Genomic DNA, 13,022 nt, shown 5'->3' on the forward strand with positions numbered 1-13,022 from the left:
TTTTTTAACTTACATAACACTGCATTACGGTATTTGTATTCCTGCACTTAAAGCTGCCTGACACTCAGTGCTGTAAGTGGGATGAAAAAGGTAGTGGGGCTCTCTCATGGGTGTGTAACCCCCATCAGGCCCTTTCTTAAGAAATGGCACTTATGAAACTAACAGCACACCATAACGTGGATTGGAATCCTAAACCTGACAATTTTATAAATGAAAGTTTGTGTACAAAGGGAATATATGGAATGTGTAAGCATCATAATATTTACCATTTTATAGCACCCTTATCGTAGGCCTTTATCAGTAGTATAGCTGACATAGTACGTGCAAAATCTAAGAAGTGCCGTGCAATCACATTATTAATATTCACTCTTTGTTTGTCATCTTTGAAATCAGCACTTACGCACCCATGTTCATTAGATATCTGCTGAAAAGATGTGAATTCAGCTATCTTCTAATACTTGTAAATATATCAAAGCTTGATGTATCTGCTAGAGCGAATTTTGTTTAATATGCAGGTTACGTTTGAAGCATAGAAGATTGCTCAGTGGGTTGCTGCAGATATTCAGGTGAAACAGGTCACAAGTTGCAAAGCTGGTGTGTGATATCTCATTTACTTTTTACACCTAATGCTAAAATCTACATATGATACAAATGGCAAGAGTTTGCAACTCTGTAATAATAACTTAAGCTTTCATTCTTCTAAGGATGATACCAAGACAAAAGTTTCTGTTGTATGCTATGTCCCTGATCATTATTAGTGGTATTAGTCATCTAAACCCAGTGCATATAAATCCTCACTAATGGCAAGACGCTCAACTTCACAAAATGACATTTAAAAAGAGTGCTAAATGCTTGTCAGCAGGCAAGCAGTTACTGAAAGGTCCCCTTCCCTATCCTTTTTAAACACAATAACGTAAATCGCCTTATTTTTGCTGACCATTCCCGCTGTTTTTTTTGCTGTGGTCTCAAAGACATGGGGGGCTCAGTGGGTAGTACTGCATTCATAGCTGTCAAGACCTCCCTAGTAGCATGGGACAGCTTTTTAACTCTCATCACATTACATCCTGGTACTTGTAGTCCTGCATGATAGGTGCAATATAGCACCAAGTCTTGTCTTCTGCTTTCTGACAGTCTTGGATGTTTGACAGTCACAGGTCACACATGTTCCATTCTATTTAGGGCTAGTGATGCTATAGCTCTGCCAGCTTTGGGCCTCATTTACAAGAAACTGAAGCATCAGCCCCAATGCATCAGATTTCTTGAATTGCCCAACGATGTGCAATATTTACTATACAGAGCTCCATGGTGCACGTTTTCACAGATGCATCAGAAATTCTGAAGCATCTGTGGTGTTAAACTAATACAATGCTGGGCTAGTGTCAAAAAAATGATGCTACTCCAGCCAGTGCTTTCAATGGGCCGGTACTGTCCGCTACGCAGTACCTGCACTTTTTAATTTTTAGAGGGAGAGTACCTGCACTTCTCAAGAGAAACATAATACTTTGAATTGGAGAGTACCTGCACTTCTCAGAAATAAGCAGGTACTGTGGACCAGAGTACCTGCACTTCTATTTTTCCATTTCAAGCACTGACTCCAGCAATGTGAGGAAGACTCCCATAGAGAAAAGCCCTGCATCAGTTTAACACCTGCTTTGAGCAGGCGTTAAAATTTCAACGTGGTGAAGTCGCAGAATGACGTTGTGAAATTTTGTAAATTTCACTGTGCCAGTCCTGCGTGGCTTTTTGCCTGGGAATGGCTACCTTGCATACATTCTACCTGGCAGAGGTATAATGTGCCGCAAGAGTTTACAAACTGACACATTGGGCCCAATGCGTCAGTTTGCAAATCAGGAGCAGTGTAAAGCACTGCTTAGTGTCACTTCTGCATCCAAAAAAAAAGAGAACGGTGGCACAAAGGCCTTGTAAATAAGGCCTTTGTTTAAGCTTGCACCAGTTTGCATTGTGGTCCTTGGAGACCTACTCTCGCTACAGACATGGAAGGACCCTTGTCCTCTGAGCCCACTAAACTGCTGCCTTTTAGCCATCAGCACGTTTGACTCTGTGACATGCAACCCAACATTTACAAAGATTAAGGAGTTGGCTGGGCCATGCGCTGAACACGGACTGCAGTGAGGAGGGTGCATGTCAGGTAAATGTACTTTTAATTTATTGCGGCGCGTTGCGCGATAGTGCATGCAAACACACATTTGTTCGCCTTACCACTCTATATACATGGCAGCCGCCACTATTAAACGAACGCGTTCGTTTTTTAAATACCCACAAAATCTAATGAAACTTGTGGCTTTTGCAGGTGGTGCGAATTTTTTTACTGTAAATCTAATGATGGAGCGCGCTAGATGAATACTTCCCCCGGATCCATTCTCGCAAAGATATGCTATTTGGGGCTGCCCCTTGGACGCGCGGCAGACACTTTTGCAAAGGTATTTCCCTCGGTTGGGAAAGGCGTTAAGCCTGTAATGGCAGGGTTGGCTCCGGCAGGTGGCGACGGCGAGCTGTACTTGAAGATCCTCTTCCCTCCCCGCCCCCTATGGGCGCCTGCAGCTGACACTGTAGCCGGCTAGTCTAAGTCACTGTGGGCTGGAGCCTGAGCCGGCATCCTCCCTCCTCTCGAGCCCCGGGTGCATCCTCAGCCCTGCGGAAGGGCAGCGCCAGGGCGGAATGCGGGGGAGAGCAGCGCCAGCCGCACTGCCTCCCACCCGGCCCCGCACAGTCACAAGTGCAGCGGGCACAGAGCTGGCAGCCTCGAGGGGCAGACGGTAGGGTCTGCCGCCTCCTTTTCGTACTATGCTGCTTTGGTTCGAGATCTCATGTGTTTGATAGCGGATTCCCCGCTGCTGAGCTGTGTGTGTGCCAGGCAGGTTTCCCTCGTTGTATGTATGACTTCTGGGGCGATGGGGGAGCACGCTACGCCTGCTACCTGTTGAGAGGACTCCGTACCCGCTATCTGAGCAGGGCACCATGTCGGGAGAGGGCGGCGATCCCGCCCCGCCAGAGGACCTGGCCAAGGTGCCCGACGAGGAGCTGATGAAGTGGAGCAAGGAGGAGCTGATCCGCCGGCTGCGCAGAGCCGAGGCGGACAAGATGAGCGCGATGCTGGACCACAGTAACCTGATCCGAGAGGTGAACCGGCGCCTGCAGCAGCACCTGGGTGAGATCCGTGGGCTCAAGGTACGTGAAGCGGACGGTTTCTGGCGCCCTTCTAAGGTGTGACCGGACATCGATGGGGTTGAGGGAGTAGAATGGTACCAGTGCTACATTTTGGGATAGACAAAGAAGTCCTGAAAGTAGTGTTGACTACTTCGCTCCGTCTCCGCATTGTCCTGTACTCAATGGGCAGGGCAGGCACCCCTGCTCGCCGCCGTTGTCCAAGTCCCCCCACACTGTGTAAATGCAACACCCCATTGACTCAAACAATCCGTTTCTCTGAACTTCCAACCTGTGCAACTTTCTAGAAGTGCACTGGATTTGCCAAAACCAGGGCTCGCAATTCCCAGGCAATGACCTTCGGTTACACGTGTGTGGGGGCATTTGCAACATCTGTACTGTAGTTGGGTTATAACTGTGTGGGGGTGATGTGCGTGCATGTTTGGGAATGGGAGAGCAAACTGACCGTAGCCACTTAAAGTAACGCGCAGCATCCCTGCGTGACGTCATTAACTCAACCCTCTGCGTGCCTCACGTCACCCACGTTTGGTGGGGCAGTACGCGCGATCAAATGGGGACCTTAAATGCGAACTTGAGTACTAATTTTAAAGAATAGGCAAAACAAACATTAGTCCCACCTCAGTACCGCAATCTTAGAACTCATGTTTAGTTGAGCTGTGGAAAGAACCGGGCAGAAGCCACTCAGATTGCAGTCCATTGGCACTGGCAGCCTCTGCCATTGCCAATGTGTACCGATAATGCCTCGCAAGGGCAGCTAAGAAAAAGCAATTTCTGCTAAAACGCAGTGGCAGAGCTACGATTAGTGCAGCAGGTGCAGCCGTACCGGCTCCCAAAGCTCAAAGGTGCCAAGTGCACTCAAATGATGGCTATTTTTTTTTCTTCTCATTCGGGGTTGGGTCATTTTCCTTGTTTGCATTAGGAGCCATGACACCCTTGATGTACCATCGCTGACACTTGAGGACGCCTGATGTTTCTTGCCTTCCAACCACAGGTTCAAACATTGTTAGTCTAGGTGGCTTCATTAACTTTAATAGTCTCACACTTTAGACTCCCAGTTTTCTGTTAAATAGCTAGTGGGTAAACTCGGTAAACGTCACTCCTGGGATCGCTCAGTAGGAGGTCCGGTGGCTATTCACCTCAAGCCAGTGGCTAGAGAAGGTGTCATAAGCTGGTACGCACGCAAAGGAAGTGCTTCCTTCTTCGCCCCCTGGCTTGGTAGTGAGCTCAGCCGTAATTAAGGAGCAACCTGGTGCCACTGCACTTGCTGCACGGCAGCCACGCTCATTCAGGGCATGTAAAATGCACATTTTCAAAGCCTACACGCTCTCCGGAACGCTTGAAGTGATGTGCACAAGTCCACTCAAACAGAAGTGGAATGCCCCTGTCCGACATCTAGCCTGGCTCGCAGACGCGGCTCTCTGCGCTCTGATTATGGCACCAGGAGCTGTTGACTTGTAATTGCAGCCCCACGATTCAAACCCGCATATATCTATTTAGTGCTCTCCAGCCTTGTATCGCAGTCGATTTATCGTTAATGCAGTAAAGTGGAAGAAACCTCAATTCCTGGTTCGTATCAAACGCAGGTCAGTAGTTCAGTCCGTTTTAGTGCTCAAGAGAGGTGCCCGGAGATTGCTTTTTACGAGCTCCATCACGCGAGGCATGGCACAGCCGAGACTGGCATTATGTCATCGTTGAAGACGCACATTTTTTTTTGTTTTGCCTTTTAGGGAGCGGCTAATAAAACCGACAGACAGTGATAATAAACCACCCCCGTTCAACAAGTGAGCTCCAAAACAGACAGCCTGGCTGAGGAACGCTGGCATATTTTATAAATTGTGTCATTTTTTTCAATATTTGCTGCTCCTGAGAGGCGCGCCTGCGGCTCTGGCACACCCTGTCACACATTTCAGCGACCTGCAGCAGAATCTAGCAGTTGTTGTGTAGGAGGTTGGGAAAACAGCACGAGCTTTTGATACGCAGTGATTCAGCTTTTTTGGAAAGATCAGTGCTTTTGGCGCCGACTATTTACCAGGGAGCAGGAATAATAAAAAGTAAATAGATGCTGGTGCTAGAGTGTGCGCGTCTTTTTCAGGTGTGGGAAAACAAACATTCTGATGAAAACGCCGTCTAACAAATTGGCGAAGGGAAATGTTTTCCTGTCCTTTTCAGAATGCCAGGATGAGATACCTACTAATCACCCACGACCTATGCCAATCTGTCCATTCGGCCTGGCTTGGCAAATGGTAGCTAACCTTCCCGCCCTTTTCAGAGCATCCCCCGCTCGGACATAAGAAAGCACCGTAATCACCAATATGGGCCAAAAGTAAAGTTGCTAGACCAGTAATGCTGACGGATAGCTCGAGATAGATATGTACTCATAGTACAATTAGTTCAAATCATTACAACCCCCCCTCTTCATCCATAAGCAAAAAACGGCATTTATAGCACATGATTAAGGTGATAACATTTAAAAAGTGCTTGTGCTAATGTTGTACTAATGGTTATGGAGTTACGGAGTTGTGCCAAAGGTTAACCACAGGACGTTCAAATGTCAGCTGCCACACACACCAGCAGTGAAAAATGCTGCGCATTTTATAAAAGGAACCACAACATACCAGAATAAATGGGAATAACTAATATGAATCAAAAATTGATCCCAGGGTTTTGGACCAACAACCCTGAAGCTCCTGATTGTTTCACAAATCTTGAGGGGAACAGATAGGTTGCAGACCTAAGATGATGGTAGTTTTATTTCAGGATTTGAAAGGATAATTTTGCTTTAAATGTACATGAGTGCAAGGGCAGTCAGGCATTTATAAGTAAAACCACAATTTTTTTCAGTTGATCTTGATGGGGACGGACAGCTAATGACTTTCGTGGATGGTAAGGAAAGTTTCTGTCCTCCTAGGCCTCATGATCAAAGTTCATACAACTCCCTGAACTTACTGGGTGTAGTCTCAATCAATGTTCCTTCTGTGTCACTAACATTCCTAGTGTGGTCACATTTGTGTCTTGAGTAGGGTAATAAGGAAAGACGCTTAGCGCTTACCAGAGGTGGGTGGGCCAACAAATTTATAGGGAGAGCTGAGCCAACAATCAGCGCTTGCTCCATGAGTCCACAGACCAGTCAAGCTTTGAAAATATTTGTAATGCAAATCATGTTATATGATGGCTTCCAAATTAAACAAATATATATTTCTTTAAAAGGCAGAAATGGTTTACTTAAGTGAATTAGATTATATATCTGCATCAAGAAGTATTTATTGAAAGTGAGAGTTTTTAAACCTGCATTGAGAAACATTCCTAACCCGCACGGACTACAATGCTATTAGCACAGTGTTTCCCAAACTGTGGGTCGCTACCCACTGGTGTGTCAAGAGTCGATTTTTGCTAGGTTGGGAAAGTCCAAGTAATATAAATAAAGATGCATTTAAATTCCATATATAGTCACATTTGCTGTGCTTCAAAGACAAAGATCAAATGTCAGGGTTTGTCTTCTGACAAATTGCTGCTTATATTTTTAACACTGGAATTAGTGTTTTCAAATTCCACTAATTTTGCAGTCAGAGCAAGAAAAGCAAAGTGAATATTTGACAAACTTGCAGGGGTACATGGAGTGTGAAAGGAAAGGCTATAGGATATCAATATTTTGAGTAACATACAACAAAATATAAATACTGGTAAATGAACTGCATACATTCAGCAGTTTTGAAAGCAAAAATGACGAACAGTAGTTTTGTAATTCTAAAGTGTGAAGGAAACAAAGATTTTAATGGGATTGACAAAATCAAGCCCCTTTTCTTAGTAATACATAAAAGATTAATATTGGATGAAACCCTCTTTCCACACAATATTGTTTATGTTCTATTTTTTAACAGTAAAACTGTGTCTGTGCAAATTTAGTGACCATTTCAATAGGCAATGTGCTGTCTGTAACTGAAGATGCACTATCACAATTTGCTTTACTTACAGTAAAAATTGCCTCCTTCATGTCCATTACAGCGAGCTTAGTTGTGAAAGTTTGTTGTTCTAAAAAGTGGGTTGTGGTTCTAAAAAGTTCAGGAAGCACTGTATTAGTGAACTAAAAGGCAAGTCAGTTGTCATGTGTACCCCATATGTGGACTAGATTCTTGTAGATGAAACAACATTGTAGGCTATTAAATCAAACACAAGAGATATGTTTGTACAGTGCACATCTTGAACTCAAGTATTTGAATGTGTTCACTTACCTGATATTGAAATAAAAGGAGGCTCAGTGAAATACATTATTTGTCTAGGAGCATAAAAGTAGGTCAAATAGGGAAGCCAAGATTGAGCTCATATTTTCCAGCTTCACACTGGGCAATCCATCCACTAGATGGGTATGTTTTTCTAATTCCAAAGGTTAATGCTTTGTCCTTAATTTTCAGAGAATGAGATTAGTGTGTGGGTGAGCAGCAGAATCCACATTTTATTTGTGCAGTTTTACACAGTGCAAACTTTGCTCAAAGATACAAAAGTGTGTCACAGCAGTTACAGACCATGTTCAGCCGTATATTTTTTTCTCCACAGGGAGATTTTCCAGGATTCACATGCCGCTCAGCCCGGGCTAGGATTCCACCCTGGTTTCCCTTGTTTTATGGCCGGCAACCTTAGCCAGCCTAGCCACATGAGCTATTGTGAAAACTCAGCTTGTTTTGGGCTCGATGTTCAACGAGCCTAGCTCGAGCATTCAGTGGCTTTCCCACCTCTAGCTGTTAGCGTGGAGAAAATTCAATGGAGTGCAGGTCATAGAGGTGAGTTGTGAGTTTAATTCTGTAGTACAGTTGCTGCTTGCAGTTGGTATTGTGTTTACTCTGAAAAACGACACCCATTACTGTAAAGACTTGGCAGCCCATAATTGAGGGAAAAAATCCTACACATTCAGTTTCTCATAGGTTCTGGATTGAAGTCGCCAATTTAAGGCCAGCACAAGTGTTTGTGTGGTGTGTGGATGTTCTTTTACGAGGCAGGTACAATAAGAGAACAACTTGAGCCCACTTCGCTGCTATTGAAGCCAGCAGGCTCCAGACTGGCACAGATGTTGGAATTAGTGCTGCCGCGCCAGCCTGCCAAGCGTGCCAAGACGTAGAGAAGTGCACTGCATTATTTATGAAGGGAAAGGAAATGAATCCCTCCGAGACGCGGCAACAACTTGCCCTTTTACTGCTGACACACGGGCATCTTTTCATGATTCTGCCAAATTATGAAACTTTAGTTTGGATTTTGAACTGTTCTCATTTTTTTCTGAGAGTAGCGAGTCGAGAAAGGAATAAAACATTCACCTTTGACAAATACTGTAAGGGAATGTGAGCAGAAGGGCACTCCTGGCTTGGTGGTCTGAAAGGGATGCATTGTTCCAGAGATCCAAGGGCTGTTACTTGTGGCATGTTGAAGGACATGCTGACCTTTGACAGCGCTGTCAGATTCTTCGTGTGCCTCAAGCATCCCACCTCTCCCACAAGACAACCCAATGTACTAATGATTGCAACTAGGTAAAGCCTCGATATTCATCTGCCATTGCTGTTCTTTGTACACATATATATTTTAAGCATTTTTTAGCTTCCATTGTACATCTTTTAGCTGCGTTATGAAATATTACCTTTGGACCCAATACCCAAATCATTTTCCAAGAATTGATGTGACTTAGACCTCGAAATGCATGAGTAGGTCACAACTGCGCAGGAAAATCTTTGCTCTTTGGCCTTTAATTGATGTACAAACTACGTTTTTTTTTTTTTTTGACAAAGCTCTAAGATTCTGTTTCTTATGTACATTGAATGTTTTTATTGTGAATGGACAAAGTTCTCTGTGCCAGATTCAGTGTTCCCACTAGAGTCGGTACAGCATGCAACATTCACAGTGACTACGATTGAACCAGCAATCATTGGCCTGTTACACAGTTAAGTGCTTATTCCAAATGTCTCCATTAAGATCAGTGTTCTAGCACCTGTAACACTAAGGGACTGCTTCTCACTGAAAGGCTGAGTGATGAACAGATAATTTATTGTTGAATTATTGCTTGTTTCAAGCTCAGAATACCCTACCTCAAAAACACATGATACTTATAATATACTTTTCTCTGAAGGCACGTTTTTTAGTTCTGCTATCTGCAAGACATATTGGGGTAGCTGTACAAAACATTTTTTATAGTTTTTTTTTTAAATATTCTAATCTCATTTTAGGAATCCGTAAACTGATATTTACTCCTAAAATGGGATTGACATTCAATACTAATTCCATATTTGGAAGGGTTATGTTGTAGGCACCTCGTCCAAATGCCAAATCTGAATGCAATATATCAATGTTCTGTGACCGCAATCTGGTTGCAAAACATTGAAAACCCATTGAGTCCCGAACTGGAGTGGTAAAACATTTGCAGAAGAAAAGAGGTTCCCCTCAGACCCATTCTTCTTTGTGAATGTAAAAAAATGTTGTGCAGGAGCAGTGGCCAAAGGGATCACTGCAAATTCTAAAATAAACTTTAAAAAAAGACAATTTTTAAAACAAATGTATCCCTGTCTCCCTTAAGGAAAGTTGGCTGCCTTAATACATTACTTCGTTGACAGGTGATCACAGATAAAGTGATTTACTGATCCTAGCAACCCCCCCCCCATCTCTTTGATGGTTGCCAATTACAGTGAGTCACAATTTGCGACTTACCTCATTAATATTCATGAGGTAAGTCAGTTTACGACCCACTCCAAATCGGAATGTAGCAAACCAACTTATTAAACATAGGTGAGTTTGTTAATTTTTTTTACTGGTCACAAACATATAGATAGGGTCTCAAATTGCGTCTTGATTGTTGTGACCAGATCTGCATACATCTGGCTCTCTGTGACCAGTGTACATTGAGAGGGATTTGCCCCCACCCAGGGGAATGTCACTCTCTCACCTCATACAATTAGCTACTTTGTGTAGAATTACTCTTCCCAGAATGTACTTCAATTGGAATGCATTAGGGAATATTTTATTTGTGAAAAGTGCACACAATCATGCTTCCTACATATAGATGAATCCTTTTATTGCTGCTCATTTCCCAACATTTGTAAAGTCAGTAGGACAGGCTTTAACGTTATAAGCAAAATTGTGCATGCAATACTTCCAAACATCATTTTAAATGTCTGCCTTTGAATACATCGGCATACTAATGCGAGAGCTTTTGGGTTTCCAATGCTTGTTATATTTCTGTCTCATGTGCTGATGAAGTTGATGTTTTGAACATACTCCATTCCAAATGCAATAATGACATGTAAAGTATTCCTGACTTATTTTACTATCTTAGGATCTATGCAGACATTTCCACCTGTAAGAGCTATGATAAGACTAGAAATAAGTCGCCTACGGCGCTAGCTTACCAATGAAATGTATTCATCCAATGTTTCATTCTAATTTTTACACAACACATTGTTCTTTAGGGGACTCCAAACAATCCAGAGGATTGTAGACAGAAGTCTAGGAAAACCATCGATTTAATTTCATATTTCTGCCACACTGCAGTTAATACTGGCTCTTTTCTGCTGATGGGCAATACAGAGGACTAAGTTTACAAGAAATATGAAGTTGCACAAATACGTTGTGTCTCCACATTGAAAATATTTCCCATGTGGCATAATCTCTGCCTACACTTCCAGAAAATATGGATGGATTTGGAGAACTTTTTTTAACCAATTTTTCACACTTACTCCAAGGTTATTTTTAGCAGAAAAGTTACGTGTACACATTTTAGAAAAATAATAACTGGAAAATGCTTCTTAATACTCTCGTAGTTAAAACTTTATGACTGGCCTCTGCTATCTCAGTACCTACATATGTTCCTCTCATGAGAACATCAATGTTCTCACCCCTAACCATAGATTTGGATTTTCCCATATAGTTAGTAGAATTTGTTGTTAAAAAACCTTTCAGAATCCTTATTTAAAATTTCTGACTTCAGATTCACCTTTATGCACACCTTATTGATAGGTAGTGTGCCAGGAAGGCACTACGTCCCAATGAATATAAAAAGTACACTTCTTGGCGCATTTGTCTCTTCAATTTTCACAGTATAACCACATTTCAGAAAATAATTTGTTAAATGAACTAGTTTACTGTGTCCACAAGTCTCAAATATTCCACTCAAAATCAATTTCAGAAAATGCCAAACAGCCCTGCCAAGCACCACGCAGCACGCGTTAGACTAAAGCATTTCAGTGTGGTGGTCCGCATCACTGCACTAAAATGCAAAGTCACACTTTTATAGCGCCTCCTGAAGCTGTCAAGGTGGTGTACTATAATTAGCATTCAGCAGAGCAGTGCACGGACCACGCTACTCTGTCAGCCGCGGAGTGTGACTGACAGGGGCTCTGAGTGCTGCAGGCCTGGGGGCTGGCTCTGCTTCACTCGCAGGCTCCATTCGGCATTTAGGTGATATGATGGCGTTACAGAGACTGCAACAATGTGCTCCACATTTGCCCAATGCAAAGACAAGGCTTATTATATAGGGCAGGATGCACGCGGTAGAACAGGAGCAAGCGAGTGGCTGTTATCAGATATTTTGTTAAAATTTGTCTGGAGTGGAGCTCACCGTTGATCGCACCCCTGGGCAGTATAGTGCATGCAGCCTGCAGCCCCTCATCTAGGTGCCGCTTGTGTTTTGACCATAGTTGGACTGCAGCAGTGCAAGAGAGAGAGTTAACTGGCTCCTGCAGCTTCTTATCATTTTACTGTGCGAGTCCAGACTGAACCGGACCCCGGCCATGGCTGCCGAACTCGAGTTTGGTGCCTGCTGCCTCTCATGACTCTGGCCTGCAGTACCATGAATCACTCTGCCAGACTGCCACTGTCTAGTCTCAGGTAATGTGAATCCTAATTACATTTGATTATGATCATCACTGCTCAGACCTCTGCTTACTGCTTGGCTTTCTCTGTTGTTGGATGCACTTGTCCAGTGCCACAAGTTCGGTCCATGCCGGGACTCAGTAGCACCTCTGCTCCACACGGCGTGACCCCAGCCTCATTGGCAGTGCACTGTGTGCTAGCCAGTCTAGAGAGTGTCAGCATCATTGACTGGCACCAAGGTGTTTTTTTATTTTATTTAAAAATCCAGCTGGCCCGGCACCCAAGAAGTCATCACTGCCACCTTGGTAGGCCTGCCTGAATGAATCAAAAGAAAACAGCTGCTTGAGTCTAGTTGACTCATTCTACCCTCAAAATGTTTTTAATTTTAGAAAATCCTGGCAACTCGGGCCCCCCGTGTGGTGCCAGAGAAGTGTGCAGCAACCAGGCAAGCACAGATGTCATGGGCACCCAACAGAAGCTATATAAATCTGTAGCATTTAAGCCAACATTTGATAACATAAAACATTTAATTCTAAAGACCAGCATAATGCAATAATACCATTTTACACTCTTAATGGTTAATATGCTGCATGCCTCATCAGTATACACAAGACAGGGCTAAATGTAGCATGACTGAATTATATCCTAATGCTGTCCATGGTGAGGCTCTGCTTCTACTTGCTGGAATAAGACAGGGGCAATATATTATGACGCAAGTTGTTTCGTATTGAAAATAAGCACCAACGCTGAGACAGTGAGCTTCAGCCACTTACAGACTACAGGAGCACCACCACCAAGCCCTCTTGCCCTCCTGTCCAGGAACATGGGCAACAGAAGCTATCTGCCTCAGTCTGGCACTACAGGAAGGACTTAAAGGAAGGACTTACGTCTGATAGCAAAGAAGAGTCCATCAAGCGAGGACTTTTTGATCTGTGCAACCGGGGCATTATTTGTGAGAGTGTGGGAGAGGCGCTAAAATATTTTTAGAACTTTTC

The 13,022-nt window shown here is 43.6% G+C and overlaps 1 protein-coding gene across 3 annotated transcripts in view; it reads left to right on the forward strand.

Annotated features, from left to right (window-relative positions):
- Window positions 1-2,585: 2,585 nt before the first annotated feature.
- Window positions 2,586-13,022, forward strand: part of CCDC85A (coiled-coil domain containing 85A) — a 926,772-nt gene continuing 916,335 nt past the window's right edge. The window contains exon 1 of one of the 3 annotated variants that reach the window (XM_069234366.1): window positions 2,586-3,189. In XM_069234366.1, the coding sequence (XP_069090467.1) occupies window positions 2,980-3,189 (210 nt within the window). In that variant the 5' untranslated portion in view covers window positions 2,586-2,979. The remainder of the gene's footprint in view (window positions 3,190-13,022) is intronic. The other 2 variants (XM_069234367.1, XR_011203693.1) reach the window with 2 other exon arrangements.

This window comes from Pleurodeles waltl, chromosome 5, assembly GCF_031143425.1.
Source record: "Pleurodeles waltl isolate 20211129_DDA chromosome 5, aPleWal1.hap1.20221129, whole genome shotgun sequence".
Taxonomy (NCBI): domain Eukaryota; kingdom Metazoa; phylum Chordata; class Amphibia; order Caudata; family Salamandridae; genus Pleurodeles; species Pleurodeles waltl.